This window comes from Oryza brachyantha, chromosome 3, assembly GCF_000231095.2.
Source record: "Oryza brachyantha chromosome 3, ObraRS2, whole genome shotgun sequence".
NCBI classification, from domain to species: Eukaryota; Viridiplantae; Streptophyta; class Magnoliopsida; order Poales; family Poaceae; genus Oryza; species Oryza brachyantha.
This window is the reverse complement of record NC_023165.2, coordinates 7,747,429-7,764,231: the sequence shown is the minus strand read 5'-3', so window position 1 is coordinate 7,764,231 and position 16,803 is coordinate 7,747,429. Positions and strand designations below refer to the sequence as shown.

The following is a 16,803-nucleotide window of genomic DNA, read 5'->3' as shown; positions in this document are numbered from 1 at the left end:
AATCTTACTCCTTCAGTCTCATAAAAAATCAATATAGTATGATTTTCTGTTTGTGGGCCGCCTTGATGGACCGAGGGTGTAAGAAGAGCTTCAGCCTTTTCACCTGCAGGTGATTGCAAACTTGCGATCACTACCCTCTGGACCTTAAGGATCACTGGGCCGAGATACCAACTACTCCTGTAGGAAGCATAACTAAAGAATTGGCTGTTTGCTTGTTTGTAGTCTTCAGAGTGTCAGTGCTGGGCTTCTGTAAAAAGAATGCCAGGATTGCACACTGGTTTTGAATGTCTAATATGTTATATGTTCTTTGTTTGTTCTAAACAATATTATGTCATATATGTACATGTTCTTTTTTAGATAATGCCCACTTTGTTTATGGTAAATAAAAGCATCTAGTTTCTATATAAAGTGCACTCGGTTAAAGCACCACAAAACACACCAAGAATAAAAATGAACACTACAGAGACACATGTTTATGTTCTGGAGGGAGATGTATTATAATAAGCCGGATGCAATTGTGCCAAGAAATGGATTTTGCAGATAAGTGTCAGTTGCTGCAAGGTTCTGTAATGATTCAGGTTGAATGGACCATAATCGATAGCCAATCAATCCCAACATTAAACTTTGCACAAGTTAGTGCCATATAACATATGGAAATAAAATTATTTCCGTGTGAAAATAAAAACTATTTCCCCCAGTAAGAATTTGGAGTGTCAGCTTGTGATCCGTGGCGCGTGCATGATGCATTCCATCACATTATTCTGGACTCGTCCGATAGGACTAGTAAGTTGCACAGTGTTTTCCATTGATGCAAATTATCACGAAGACTTGCAAAGCACATGGGGATTGTACTTGGTGATAGCGTTACAACAGTTGTTGGCCGCTATATTGAACTTGCTGGAAAGATTCTGCCCAGACCAGGTTTTCGATCGATGGACTTGTTCTTCAGTACAATTTTTAGATAAGGAAGATGGATCACATCTTGGGTCACTCACATCAAGTAAAGATAGGATATGACTAGACATAAAAACTTCAATTAGCCCCAGAACATGCTTAAGCTTTCAAGTTTCAAGTCATAAAGTCGCCATTCACCTCCAAATTAAATGCATTGCTTGAACACGATCAATCTACTCGTCTGTGAATTAATTAATGGGCATGACCTCTGTACGTAAAGGATAAGAAGCTCAGGATCTGTGGTGACCGGAGACAGCATTAGTCGGGGTCAGGCACAGGGAGGACGGTACGCCCGTGCGTAGACACGGTAGATCTCTCGCGAGTTACTCCCTCCGTATTATAATGTTTCTGTTTATAATGTTTAACTACTTATCTTATTTAAAAAATCAAAGTATTATTTATTTTTTATTATTAAAAATAGTTCAAGTATTACTTACAAATTTTTATATTTACACTAAATTTTTAAGTAAGACAAATAGTAAAAAATTATGAGTGAATAGTCTCAATCCGGGAGGGAGTACATCGTCTCCGGTGTGTTCGACCGTGGAGTCCCTCTCCTGGAGCACGGAGAAAGCAGGTCGCTCTCGGGGAGCTCGACCGGCTGACCGAAGCGACCAGGACCAAGCACGAGTGAGTCGGCGTCACACCCTACCAGTCCCACGTGCCGGCGCGTGGCCTCCCGTTTGTACCGAAGATGACACTCTCTCCTGTGTGCCGCTGTCGTGTAACAATGGGCGGATAATGACCGGTGTTGCTCTGGATCGAGTTTTGATCGTGTCGATGACAGCGCAGTTTGCAGCTGTTGTCTGGTGTTGTGTGTGTAGTAACAGCGAAGTCTGGTACTTTGGAGTTTGGACTCGTCTAGCTGGTCATCTCTTCATCCACACATTTGACAGCGGTATATTAACTACTGTTTCCTCGATCTGTAACCAGGTTTGGTAATCAACAGCTCATAATTAGCGACAAGTTGTCGGCACCTACTATAATTAGGGCTGGTTCGGTTTTTGGGAGATAGAATAAGTGGATGAACAGAAATACACACACTAATTTATAGAATTTTTTTAAGAGATTTGAATGGATATAAATTTTTCTTTACTTTTTTTCTCTGCAAGTTATAGAAAATGAAAAATTTTCAATGATTTTTCTATACTTTATTCCTACTAACCGAACTATACTTATAGCATTTATTTCTTAACAACCAAAATTCTTTGGTTTACCTCCAAAATGAATAAGCACTTATTTAGTTGTAGATTGTGAAAGAAATAAGTGGCTTCCAGCAAGTTGTGCTGGTACAAGGCCACAAGGGTGGACATAAAGGGTATGTTAGATATGCTCTGGTATACCATAGTTCCATACACTTCACAGATTATATACCTGGTATATATATACTACAGATTGTATTTAGTATTTAGTGCTAATTTTTAACTTAATTTATAAATTTAGCAAATTGTATACGGTAATTTTTAGACGGGCCTGCACTTACTCACCACTGCGCTGGTGAAAGGCACTGCCTATAGAAGCTGCAGACGGAGAAGCTCGTCCGTTTGGCAGTCCCGCTTTCCGGGAGGGGGAGGAAACGGTGGGATTTTGCTGGTGATCGACTAGAGAGAGAGGGAAGCTGATCAGGGAGGATCAGCGGCGTGCGCACTTGATCAGGGAGGCTGTGGCAACACGCGAAGGGGAGCAGCAGAAGGGCATCCGACGGAGGCCCAACTCTCCTGTGCATTACACGGATGTAACATCGATGTTTTGCTTTGATGTAGAGATGGACTTCGAAATACTGTCGCACGGTCACGTATACGGCAGAGCTTCAGAGAGACGAAAGCGATGGGTACGCATCATGTACGCACCGAATGACAGAAACAATTTCGTCGCGGAGAGGCCATATCATACGCCATGTGGCTCTTGATGGCCCCGGCCCGTCATCCGGACGGGTCGCGCTTGGGCAGGGTGCTTTTGTTGACTCCACCGATCCGACTATTCATACGACGCCATGCATGCATCCGATCCATCATCCATAGCTGCTCTTCTCGAAGAGCATGATCGGATAAGGCTAGGTCACAGGCTATACTCTCCGCCAGCTAGGGTGACGTTACCGACGTGCAAACCTACGATAACGAGGCAACGAGGAGTCAAGGATGCAGGCGCAGCAGCTACGCGGCATGGCCATGACGGGGGGCGTGATTCGGCAGGGTGGCCATCCCGTGCCGCCACGACGAGGAATCCCTCGCGTACACCCACCCATGCACGCACCAGCCGCCGGCCGGTACGTTGATCGATCCCTCCCTCGTGTTCGGGAACCAGCACAAGCCGACGAGGAGGATAATGCTTCCGCATCCATGCTGTCCGCGAGCCCACCTGTGGCCGCGTCCTCGGCCCAGTCCAATGGTCCGTCCCTCCTACCACGATCCCGGCCTCCCGCCGCGCGTCCATGCCGCCGTGCCCCCACCGCGCGGTCCTGGCTGTGGCTGGTCGCTGGTGGCAGCGAGTGCGAGCCGCGGAATCGGATGCCGCAGCCGCCCGGTCACCACTTCTAGCTGCTGAGGTGCGGGCGGCGGGGTGGGCGGCTCGGCGCCGCGACCCGCGACCGCGTGAGATTCGGCCGGCCGAATCCCGATAGGCGCGTGCGGAATCGCGCAAGGAAAAAATAACCGAGCGGACGCGCGTGCACGGCCGGTTGCACGCACGACGGGACGAGGGGCGCACGTCCGTCCACACGGCAAGCCAAACAACTCATCATCAAAACTCAAAAGAACTGCTCTCTTCCTCCTAAAATAAACAAATCTTTACATTTTACCTATAATATTAAACTCTTCGTTTTATTAAAAAAAATATGATTAACATTTTTGTTTTTATTAGATAATAAATCATGACAAGTACTTTATGTGTGATTAATTTTTTAAAATTTTTGAAAAAGTTTAAATAAGACATATGATCAATTGTTAGACACGAAAATCAAAAGTTTTTTTTACTTAGAGACGAATGGAGTACTCTTAAATGATCGAATCATTCGGAGCCAGAAATGCAAGAAGCCAACAATTTGCACAGCGTTCGCTCAAAGTACCATCCCCATTTCCATAAAACTTTCTCCTGTGTTATATCCATTGTCTTTCTTAAATAGTTATTACAGCGAAGTTTGGTAAGCAGAGATAAATGCATTTGTAGTTTCAAAATGTGGAGATCGTTTTAAATTTTAGAACACGCTAAAAATAAAGTTTTTTTGTAAAAAAGAAGGAGGAATAGTGTTTTCAAGCAGTGAAAATCACCACTGTTGGCTGCAACACTAATCCAACCATGCGTAACAGTGTAAGCAAACGTTTGACGGTACTGGACCATAAACAAACGGATCTCTCACGTAGGGCTGGACAGATTCACCGAAAACCGAACATAATAACCAAAACCGAACCAAATAACCAATTTATACTGTTATTTTGGTTTTCGGTTTTAAAAATTAGTTAATTCGGTTTCGATTTTTTAATCGCATTTTATTTTTAAAAAACCGAAATCACCAAATTAACCGAACTCAACTCTTTGACTCCTCGCTGCCTCGGTCTCACGACCTGTGCGGCCGTACCTCCTCATTATTCGATTCTAATCTCCCATGATTCGAGAAGAAGCCCTAGTGCCTCCTTGTCTTCTTGAGTTCTTGTCCACGGTGGACGGCGGCGGCGCGGCACTCCTCACCTCCTCGATGCCGCACACCTCGATTTATAAAGATCTGTTAATAACTTTGGTTTTTAACCGATAACCGAAATAATTCGGTTATTTAGGATCGGTTAATAATTCTTCGGTGTAAATTTCTGTTTTCAATATTAAAAATCAAAATATTAAAAAATCAAATAGATCGAAACCGAACTGACCAGCTCTACTCTCTCGACATGTCTATTGGACGGGAACGAGATGAAGAGACGGCGGTGGTTCCGGGGCTACGCGCCTACGCCACCAAGCGACATGCGCAATAAATCCCCTGCTGACTTGGCCCCTGTGTACGTGGGGGAACAAGCGGGGCCCCGTCTCTAGGCCCATCTGACTCAGCCCAGATTGGACTGCAAAGCCATCCGTAAAGAACACCGCAAAACCGAAAGCATCACGCCTCATCTTCCCTCTCCCTCCCACGGGAGCTCATCTGGGACACCCCGAGGGAGAAAGACACCAAGATGCAGAAGCAATGATCTCGCATGGCCTTTCGATTCTTGCAAGGGGTTGAAGACACCGGCGCTTGACGCCAAACAGTATGGTTGCAATGCCTCCGTATCGCGCACGGGGGAAGCGATCAGCGAGGCAAAAGGCAGCGGCGCGTAGTGCGCTCTCTCTCTCTCTGTCCCGGCGAAATCGGCCATGTATTAGCCTGGGGATTGCATCATGCGTCATATGATTACATGCATGATTGTGTATAATGGCACTACGGTCTCGCGGTCGAGATTGATCGGCCTCTAGAAAGGATCAGGGCGTCATAGTCCTTGCGTTGATTAAACTCACATGGAAATCGGGTCCGCCAAATTACGGGTTTTGACCTCTTTTTACCCGTGCTGACCAAGTGCACTACATGGCGGTACGGCCGTGAAATTGCGCCAATTCTGATACTATCTTCGTCCGAAATAAGTTTTTTTTTAATTTTTAAATATAAAGTTTTGACTCTTCATCTTATTTAAATTCTTTTTGCCATTACTATTTTTATTGTTACTAGATGATAAAACATGAATACTACTTTATGTGTGATAATTTTTTTAAATTTTGCACGGAATTTTCAAATAAGACGAATGGTTAAACTTTGGACAAAAATCAAAAAATGAGATTATTATGGGACAGAGGTAGTAAAATAATTATGATTGATTAAGATGATAGGACATGTGAAGAAATAACTATATTTTAGATAAAGGTGAAGGGGCAGAAATGTCATCGTTTTTTGGGTATATAGACATGACATTCTACTCTTTCATATAAAATTTTTGATTTCAGATTCATTATATTTTAACAGTGATAACATTTAAAAAAATGATGCTTTAAATAGTATAATTAGATTTTTAGGGGGCCATCTTTTGGTTTTTTCAAAAAAATATCAAGTGACATACTTGCAAACAAAAATATTTTACGGATAAAATTTTTATATAATGTTAGTAATATAAAAGTCAAGGCTAGAAAATAAACCTGAAGCTAGTATTTAATATACAGGTGAAATAGTATCAGACGTACATGCATAATTTTTTTTGAGTTTTTTTAATGTTTGTAATAAGTTGGTGTGCACAGTAAGTACACACAAAGTATTTTCTTAACATTTGGGAGCTTGATATGGTTGAAGCATGCTCCCGGTGTCTAAGATGAGATACAAGCAGGGATCATTTTTTGGGTTTTTAAAAAGAAAAGGCAAACGACATATTTACAAATAAAAATAAATTTTAAATAATATTTTTATATATGTCTTTATAGCGATCTAAAAGTCAATGTTCTAAAATAAACTTCAGTGAAAAAACCTTAAAACCAATTCAAAATTTAAGATGAGAAATTCAATTTTGGCTTAAAGTATAAACAAAAGCGAAAAGATTAGGGTGGAGTAAAAATTATGATTTCTTTTAGCTTCGGTCAATCTTGTAAACACTATAATATCATTTTAAAAACAAAGTTTGGGCACATCGTATATAATATCAATAACATGTCTGGACACAACAGTCAGACTGTTAAATTTATGTAAGTAACTTACCCAAAAATAGAACTTGAAGAATGTAATGAGCACAAAACAATTTCAGGCTTCAGCTGGTATATATTATAAAAAACAATTACCACTATTTTTGCTTTTATAAGCCAAAATTTAAATTTTCAACCATAAATTCAGATATGATTTAGATTTTTTTTCAATGAAGTTTATTATATATATATATATAATTCACAACACTATTTTTTTAAATATAACGTTTGATTTTTTATTAAAAACCCTAAACAACTCCCAATCGATTTGGTGGGCAATCTACACCGGATAAAATGATTTCCCGACCATTTGATCAACGCAGCAAATGCCTATAGACAGTGACCAGGAATGACTAGAAATTTTAGGGATGTAAAGTACTCCAGTAGGAACCCAACCCAACCCAAGCCTCCATCAAAATGGTCCAGGCCCTCCATTTCGTCCATCCCCCATCAGTGACCCGCTATAAATAATACGAGAGTCCTCAAGTCTCCCCCACAACCGTGCTCTCCTCCCACCCTTCTCTCTCCCTCTCTCTGTATCTACAGCGTCCTCTCTCTCTCTCGCTCGCTCGCTCGCTCGCTCGGTGAGCCGAATCCATGGAGTTCTACGTGGACGAGAAGTGGAAGTTCTCCAAGAAGAGCCGGAACAACGGCAGCAGGCGCGTCCCCGGCGGCAGCGGCGCGGGCGGCGACCCGTTCCTCAAGAGGTCGGCCAGCTCCAGGGAGCAGGTGATCGGCCGGGGGCGCGTGGGCGGCGGCGGCGGGGCGGCCGCCGCGCCGTCGTTCTCGAGCCGGTGCGCGGGGCTGGTGAAGGAGCAGCGGGCGCGCTTCTACATCATGCGCCGCTGCGTGACCATGCTCGTCTGCTGGAAGGACTGCTCGTAGCCGTACGTAGCCTCCCCTCCCTCTCGCCGCCGGCCGGCGCTGGAAGATCTCCCCTCCTCCACGCTGCTCCGCCTCCAGATTAGCCGCTGGGCAGAAGAATGAGAGGGGGCACTGAGAAAATGGCCAATTAGGTGAAGTATGTATAGATCAGAGTGTTCATTAGGAGCCCTTTCCTTTCCTTTTTTTTTACCTCCCATCAATTCGTGGGGTGTTTCTTGATCATTGCTAGTGCTTGATTAGTTAGTGATTAGTAGAGTGTTTAGTACTACAAGCTAGATGTGGTATTGTGCACAAGTTTTGGGATCTCCTCCTCCTCAAAGGAGCTGGGGATCTGGTAGTTGTTGAGGCGCTGGAAGGGGGAGCTGGGCGGTTAGCAGCTAGCTGAAGTGAAATCTAGTGGATCTCCTACTATTGTACCACGACAAGGCCGAACAGTTGTCAGTCACTACCGATGTATAGCTAAAGAAATGAGACGCAACAAGATACTATGATGTCACGAAATCTTGTTCCTAGCTTCTTACGCGCTATATATTTTCCCCCTTCCTTTTTCTTGGCATGTTCCTTCTGTGCTTAATCGGTGGCGACAAGGATGCTGCCTAAATTAAGAGAGAGATCCAGCCGAACACAATAGAAATGGAATGGACAGAGATGGAGATGATGAGGAAGGCCGACGAAAGGCGAAGAAGAAGAAGAAGAAGAGGAGAAGATGTTTGTGGTGGTGAGCAAATGCGTTGGGATGAGCAAGGAAGGGGCAGGCAGCCAGAGGCAGTAAATGGGGATGGCGACGGTGATGGCATCCTTTCCTTTGTCCTCACCCTTCTGGGACTGCCATTTCCGGCGTGGCCATCTGACGCCCTCCATTATTGCACCTGGTGCTCCCCACTCCCCTCTCCCTCGGCTCGGAGGAAGCACACGCACACATGCGTTGCATCGTGTAGACGGCGAGCTCAAAGACGACGCAGCTGCTGGCTGCAGAGAGCCTCCTTCCCTCGCGTACTAATTAATGTGCAGCACATTTCGTCAGTCATCCTACGCATTGAACCCATTGTTAATTGCAGCGAGCCAGCGAGTGAGCTGGAGCGGTGGTCGTTTGGAGCATCAAACAATGTGCAGGAGTGTGCATGAGAGAGAAGACGACAGTAGGAAGCGAGAGAGAGATAGTGCCACTGCTTTGGCTTTGTTCGGATTTTTACAATCTGGTCCTTTCTTGAAAAATATTTTCTCTGGATTTATTTTTATCCCTGTTATTTGCTCCGTGAAAAACGTTATTTTTAACAACAACTACCTGTCCCAGTGTATATAAGATTCTCACTATTCACTTATAACTTTTAACCATTCATCTTATTCAAAAATTAGTACAAATATAAAAATTTATAAGTAATAATTAAACTATTTTTAATAATAAAGAAAATAATAAACAAAATAAATAAATTTTTAATTTTTTTTAATAAGACGAGTGGTCAAACATTACAAACAGAAAGTCAAAATCCCTTATAATGTGAGATGAAGAGAGTATTACATTAAAATTTATTAAATTGAAGGATAGATACCTTAGGGTTTGAAAAGTCAAAATAATTCCATTGAAGTTTGAACAAATAAATGATATTTTAATATATAGCTTTGTATTTGGTATAGGTGAGGTTGATTTAGAAATACTAACACGGTCTCAAATAAGTTCTACAAATACTAACAGTCTCAAATAAGTTCATTTTTTGTTTTAACTTGTTTATCCAGGAATAAGTTTGAGCAATCATTGGAATTAGATAAAGTAGAGAACGATTCATTGAGATTTAATAAAGTGGGGGATATTTAGTCTTTTTATTTCTTTATTGTTATGATGGGTGAAAACAAAATTATTTTAGAACATATGGAATAGAACTTACAAGAAACTTGTTGAAAAATTGGACCTGAAACTATGTAGTAACCATCATGATGCTAATGTTGAACGCCTCGATACATATGAGTATGACTTTGGCACCAAAACATAGTACCCGTGATATAGGGTGGAGCGTTCATCGACGCCGACCCTATGCACCCTTACCTTAGATGGTCATCGTTTTGTTTTTTTAGAAAAAAAGTAAATATTATATTTAAAAATAAAAAATAATTTGTGAAAATAATTTTATATATGTATTCATAGCGACGAAACAAAGGTTGAAGAATATGCTACGATAAAAGAACTTCAAAATCAATTTCGAATTTAAGGTTGAAAATTTAAATTTTTACTTATAAGTAGAACTGGAAAAAATGGGAAAAAAGTTGTTAGTTTTGTCGGATCAAAAGGAAAAAACGGCAAAATGAAATATGGCATCTGCTTCATGAAATATATACGAAATCAAATGCAAAGTCAATAATTTGATTAAAAAATATTTAGCAATAAATCAAAACACAACAAAATAATTGATATTTTTTTAATTTTTTAATAAGATAAATGTTCAAACGTAAACTATTTGATACCGACTAAACTATTTTGGCGCAATGATATTTGGCGTCAAGCTTATCTCCAGGGATGGAGGGGGAACCCAAGATATCTGTTTGCTTCACCGTTTTTCTAGTCATTTTGTTGTAATAGCGTGGCTACTGGCTAACTAGTAGTAGTCCGAGCGACAAAAATGTGTAGTTAGGCCACGTTCGCCAGTGAGGAGGGTAAGTTAATTTAGCATGTGTGAAAAACGTAGTAATAGATTAATATATGATTAATTAATTATTAATTATTAAAAATATATTAATATGTTTTTTAAAACATATAGAATTTTTTTAAAAAATACCCTCTTTTAAGTAGTTTGGAAAACGTACGTGCGGAAAACGAGAGAGGTGAGTTATCTTATGGGCTCAGACGAACGCGGCCTTAGTATTGTTACAGATGTCCAGGTAGGATTTTTTTTATAAAAAAAGTAAACCTCAGTATATGCAGGGATTAATACTATGGAGTAAGAAAAACATTTCGAGGAGTGAGATCAAGCTAAAATCATGGGAATAAAAATTAAAGTACGTAGAAAATTTCTTTAAATTGACATAGCTTTGCTAAATAAATAAAACTTTAATAATATCCTACATGGTAATGTCTAAGTTCTGTCCCCGCCAATGTGCTTGTGCCAAGCAAGCTGCATATCTATGTTCACAGTAAGTTTTGTGGAGGGATTATTTCTAAATTTTTTTTTAAAAAAGACCAAACTGTAAAAGATCCAATTGGCTCTGCTCCTCCGCGTTGTTGCAGGTGAATTGGGCCACACCACACCCGTCGCTGCGAGAGACGGTGATGCTCAGGCGCGAGCTACTCCACAGAGACAAGGGCAAAGCGCTCGATCGGCGCTGCCATCGCTCGCACGGCGAGGCCCGCCATTGGCCACCGCCCGCGAGCGGGGTACTAGCTAGCTAGCTCCTGCGGTTAGGCGTACGTTCCCCTGCAGTCGCCGTCGCCTGTGCGCTCGTGCAGAGGCGCCTGGCCCCATCGATCGTCCTGTGCGTGTACGGGCGACGTGTCGTCGCAGCCAACCACGACGACGGCCCGTGATGCGGCTGAGGCCAGGCCAGGAAGAGAGAGGGTGCATAGCTAGCTTTACCTAGCTACAGCTTCGAGGCTCTTCAGCTGGTGTTTAGTTTACAAAATTTTTTTAAAAAACATCACATTAAGTTTTCGGATAAATATCTAAAGTATTAAACGTAGTCTAATTACAAAACAAATTTCAGATTTTGGTTGGAAACCGCGAGATGAATTTTTTAAGCCTAATTAATCCGTCAATAGCATATGTTGGTTACTGTAGCACTTATAGCTAATCACTTTCTAATTAGGCTCAAAAGATTCGTCTCAACATTTCTTCCGTAACTGTGCAATTAGTTTTTTGATTTATCTATGTTTAATACTTTATTTAGGTGTCCAAAGATTTGATGTGATATTTTTGGAAAAAAAATTTAGGAACTAAACAAGGCCTAGGGGATGTTTAGTTGGTGAAACGAAAATTTTTACATGTTACATCAGACGTTTGATCGGATGTCGGAAGGGGTTTTTGTACACGAATGAAAAAACGAGTTTTATGACTGGCGTGGAAACGACGAGACGAATCTTTTGAGCCTAATTAATCCGCCATTAGCGCATGTGGGTTACTGTAGCAGTTATGGCTAATCAGGTATTAATTAGGCTCAAAAGATTCCTCTTATGATTTCTCACATAACTGTACAATTAGTTTTTCGATTTATCTATGTTTAATACTCTATTTAAACGTCCAAAGATTTGATGTGATGTTTTTGGGTGAAAATTTTTGGGAACTAAACAGGGCCTTAAATGCACCTGAAATCGAAAACCACCCAGGCGCACTGTGCTCCAATTCGCCAGAGAGTTCTGTAGTCGGAATCTTTGCGAAATCTGATGTTCAGATCGATCCACGCTGTCCACTTATGCTCTCTCGTTTCATTTGGAAACGCACTTACCCAAATCTCAGCAGATCGCTGCTTGTCCAATTAAGTTATTCTCACTACCCCCAAAATCCCAAATCTTCACGGTACTAAACTACTAATTAAAAGGACTTGGTGCGGCGATAGGGGTTAGAAACATGATAAGGACCTAACGATGAACAAGCAGGTCCAAAACTTAGGCTCTTAAGCAGCAAACCGAGAAGGGACAAGCATTAGTCTGCTGTTAGTAGTTGGTGATGGCTGGGGTTAGCGTGGGCATTTGCAACTGTAGTGGCAAATTAAACGGTCCTCCGCTGCACTGCCCTACTCCACCTTCTTCTTTGGATCACGCGAAGCTAATTTCTCTATGCCAGGACCCATGCCAGTTGATCAACTAGTTTACGATATCTAGCACTCCTGCCCCGATTTCCCAAGGGACAAACCGAATCATCTTGCAGAATGTAGCAAAGTCAGGTCAAGACGTGCACTTTTAGGGTTAACCTAGATCAGGGCGACATGCATGGATCCGGGTTCCCTCGGTTATATATACGCCAAGAGTATTGAAAATAGTCTAAGCACTCAAGCAGTTGCAATTGTTATTTTTATAGTTCATTCATGTAATATCTACTCCTAGATAGTATATAATAAGGCTTCTATTTAGTTACCTGTAACATATTGATATATATATATAATAAATAATTTTATTTTATAGATATATCTGATTTAAGCGATATATTAAAGAGATTTGCTTCAGTCAAAAAAAAATACCGGTACCAAATCATTTCTTATCGTTGGATCTAACAGTACATATCCTACTTAGCTAGATCCAATGATGAGAAACGATTTAGTACCTCGAGACAGGGTTTGCGTTACTGCGGTTACCGCCGCGGTAACCGTGTCCTCCGCGGAGGTACGGCTTCGGTAAGCCACGATAACCGAGTTTAAATTTGAGGAGAATTTAAAAAAATTGAGAAAATTTAATAAAAAATACATGTTATATATGTTGATATATAATGTAGTTTTGTCAAAGAAATTAATGAAAAAATGTATTCCCGGCGTAATTAAAAATTATAAACGAGTATTTCGGAAAATAAAATTAAAAAATAACCTATTGCAAGTAATATTTCATAGGAAGATGGTCAAGAATATTTGGTGTTGAGTCATTATTTAATTACACTAGATACTAGCGTACATAATGTTAAAATACAAATATGTAGCGATAGATATATGAAAAGTATGTATTTAGAAAAATTGTACGTGCATCTTAGTACATACATAATAGTTTTATTCGTAATAATGGGTAGTAGGTATAGTTGTGACGCAGCAATCAAAATGAAGTTGTTGTTACTTGTTATTGGAGTGAATTATTTCGTGAAGGGTGATATGCCGGTATATGTTGGTATGTTGCAATATCAAGAATTTAGAAAATGTCACGTGAAGTTTTCTTGTTTTCCCTATAACATGTCCTACTGTCATAAATATAGTCACAAAATATTTTCCTATTTTCTATGTATTATTTTTAGATTTGTTAAAGTTTTTTTTTCATTTGACATCACACCCACGGTAACCGCGGTTTCGGCTAAAAAAACGTGCGGTAAACCGCGGTAACCGCCGTTCTCATGTGTTGTTCCAGCAAGTAGTTACTGCGGTTTTCGCGGCTTACCACGTGGTAACCGCGGTAAGCTGCGAAAACCGCGCGAGTTTAAATTCAATTTTTTTATTCAAATTCATCACGGTTTTTGCGGTTTTTGTGGTTACCGTGCGGGATCCGCGGTAGCGCGGTACCACAGTTTTGGCGGCTTGCGTGGTAAGAGAAACCCTGCCTCGAGATATTGGTACCTCGAGATATTTTTTATTGGACCAGAACAAATCTATGTACTGAAACATCTTTGAATCAACATGCGTCAATCTTATCTCTTTTCATGCTTGCCATTCCACATATTAAAAAATCCTATATATAACGTCCCGTTCTATACATACGCACGGTAACGTCACGCCGTTATTCATATTAGCATCTTCGACTTCAAGAGTGCCTAAAGCAGATTTCCTATATGTAAATTTCATGAATTTAGTTTAAAAAACATGCCTTCAATAGACTCCTAAAGGCCCTCCTAATTTTTATACACGCCCAATCTGGATTCCCAGTCCTGCTAGCCCTATGTGCCGCGCATGCCACCGTGGCAAATCGCAATAATCGTATAGGAGAAATTAGGAAATAAGGTCTTAGCCAACAAACTATTTTTGACTCATTGGATTGCTCCAAGATATGTGTCCCTATTTTACAAACTTGATTTTACCCCCTCTCCCTCACCTTATTCCACTGGTTCACCCAATTCCAATGCCCATGTTAGTTGGACCCATGAGTCGTTCCCTCCGTTCTCCACCTAAAAATTTGATGGGTCTATGCAATCGATCGGATTACGTAGATATCCCTTCAACACAGTATAGGTCATAAAAAGATTTTGGATAACTCATCAAAGCACCTAAGCCAGTTGGAAAATAGGTTCTATGGGCAATCTCACATTAACCCATTAATTTTGGTTCCAGTTCAATATTTTTCTTGAAAAGTTTTGAGAAGAAATTGAAAGAAAACAATGTTAGTTATTCTACAATATTATCTATTGATAATAAAATTATAGAACTAATATAGACGTTTATTTTTCTAATCCAACAAGTTAGATATATTTATACTACTGTCTCATTTACCGATAGTAGAAAGACCTACTAGTAATATAATTGTAAATCAACGTTAAGGATATTTCTACTGATGATAATATACTAGCAATAGAAAGGGTTGTACCAAGCTCCTACAATATAGATTCATACAGAGAAAAGTTCTGGCAGCTTGCCGCATGGATAATTTCACATTAACCCATCTCTGGCATCTTGCTACCAGCCTACCACCGCCCTCACTATCAAGGGAAAAAAAAGTAGCAAAAAAGAGCACGAGAACACGATGCGCCATAAGGAAAAAGGGGGGCATCCTCCGGTAATAGCACGGCTGATGCTGGGACTGTAGGGCTATTACATCGCCATCATCAACTAAGAACACCGTCACCTTGTTTAGTCCACGAGCGTGGAGCAAAAGAGCTCAAGCGCTTCAACACTGTTCTCCCCTGGCCCCTTAACCCCTCTGCTAGCAAGACAGTCCATGTGCCTGCACCAAACACTTGATGTGATGCTCCTCCCTTTTCATGCCTGGTAGGGGGGGGGGGGGGCGAAGGGAGTAAGAAAATATTCAGAAGATGTGTGACGTCAAATATTTGATCAGATATCAAAAGGGGTTTTTGGCCACGAATGAATAAACGAATTTTACGGCTAGCCTAGAAACCGCGAGACGAATCTTTTGAGCCTAGTTAATCCATCATAGCATATGTTGGTTACTGTAGCACTTATGGCTAATTATAGGCTAATTAGGCTTAAAAGATTTGTTCAAGATTTCTTCTATAACTGTGCAATTAGTTTTTTTTGGTTCATCTATGCTTAATGTTTTATTTAGGTGTCCAAAAATTTGATGCGATGTTTTTAGAAATTTTTTTGGAACTAAGTAGTACGTAGGAAATTGTACTGGTAAGCATATAGACGCGTATGCTTCTCACTACTGTACGGTTTTGTCCCGGAAAAAAAGGAGGAGGAAAGCAAGAGAGATTAGCATCAACAAGCCAACAACCAATGAATGGATCATTGGATCAGCTGGAGGATCAATACGACGCAGAGAAGCGCCAACGGCGAATTGGCGATCTTCAGTTCTGGTCACGGTCATTCGGTCATACTATGCGTTCTTGTCAAGTTTCACGATTTGACGGCGTGCGGTTTGTTCTGAAGCCTGTGTGTGTGTGTGCTGGTTAACTGGTTATGGTATGTAAGTTTGGATTAGTTGTTTCACCGTTTTGCTGCTGAGTGGTGCCGACTGCTCGCAGGTCGCAGGTGCGTGCTGCTAATGATCTGATCTTGCCCGCCAGCCTAAAATGCTTTTGGCAATGCTTAAAAATGGCATCCTTTTTTTTGCTTTTGGTAACGGGAAACATTGTCGCCTAGCGTATCAGAATCTTTGAAAATTCTCTAGCCAGAGCCTGAGCAAAATTATGTCGCGTTCATCTTCCTCTGTCAGTGCGTGCGCTGCGCTACGTACGTAGGAACTGTGACGAATTTAACTGCTCCCGGTGAAAAAGACCTATGTATCACTCATTGCAAACACATCAGCGATACATATGAGCATCGATCGGCAGTACGGCAGCCAAGCACGGAGTGCCCATCTGGACGCCGCCAAGTACTACTGAACGGAACGAGCCAACAACCAAACCCGGCCGTGCGCGAGCGAGGAGACCGCCAAGATTTTTCCACTCACTCGCGTTAAGCCGCACGGGGGCCGATCGGCCGGTGGAGCCCGAGACCCCACGAAGCCGTGCGAACAGATCGATCTCCTCCCAAGTCGCAACGACGCGGCGCGCGCGCGCGCGCGGAATCCCCAGGCACGAAAGGCCGGCGCGGGCACATGGACGCACGCATGCGGGCACGTTGCGGTCCACTCCTGGGAGGACTCTGGCCGAGCCGAGTGACCGCGCGCGCTCGGTCGAGTTGTGCGAGAGTTGAGACACCGGGTCTCTCCTCACCGAAAAAAAATATGTATATGTAAACTTTTTATTTATGTAAATTTTATATATAATTTTTATGTGAAATTTGTATAGATGTATTTTTCTAAGATGAATGTTTAATGTAGATATTTTCAACTATATGCATTATACATTAAATTTGTTTCCACGAACAATTTTTTTATATAACTTTTATGCATGTACATGTCTACGCGGGAAAATATGGGCAAGTCTATCTAGCGGACTTTCTTAATTTACTAGCGAACACTTTATTTAACTTACGTATATAAGCTTTATG

At 41.5% G+C, this 16,803-nt stretch overlaps 1 protein-coding gene across 1 annotated transcript; it reads left to right on the top strand.

The window, feature by feature from the left end:
• The first annotated feature begins 7,148 nt into the window (after positions 1–7,148).
• On the top strand, positions 7,149–8,022 carry LOC102710958. Its single transcript, XM_040522261.1, has one exon. The coding sequence runs from the start codon at positions 7,234–7,236 to the stop codon at positions 7,519–7,521; it is 288 nt and encodes a 95-aa protein (XP_040378195.1). The 5' UTR covers positions 7,149–7,233; the 3' UTR covers positions 7,522–8,022.
• Positions 8,023–16,803: the final 8,781 nt, after the last annotated feature.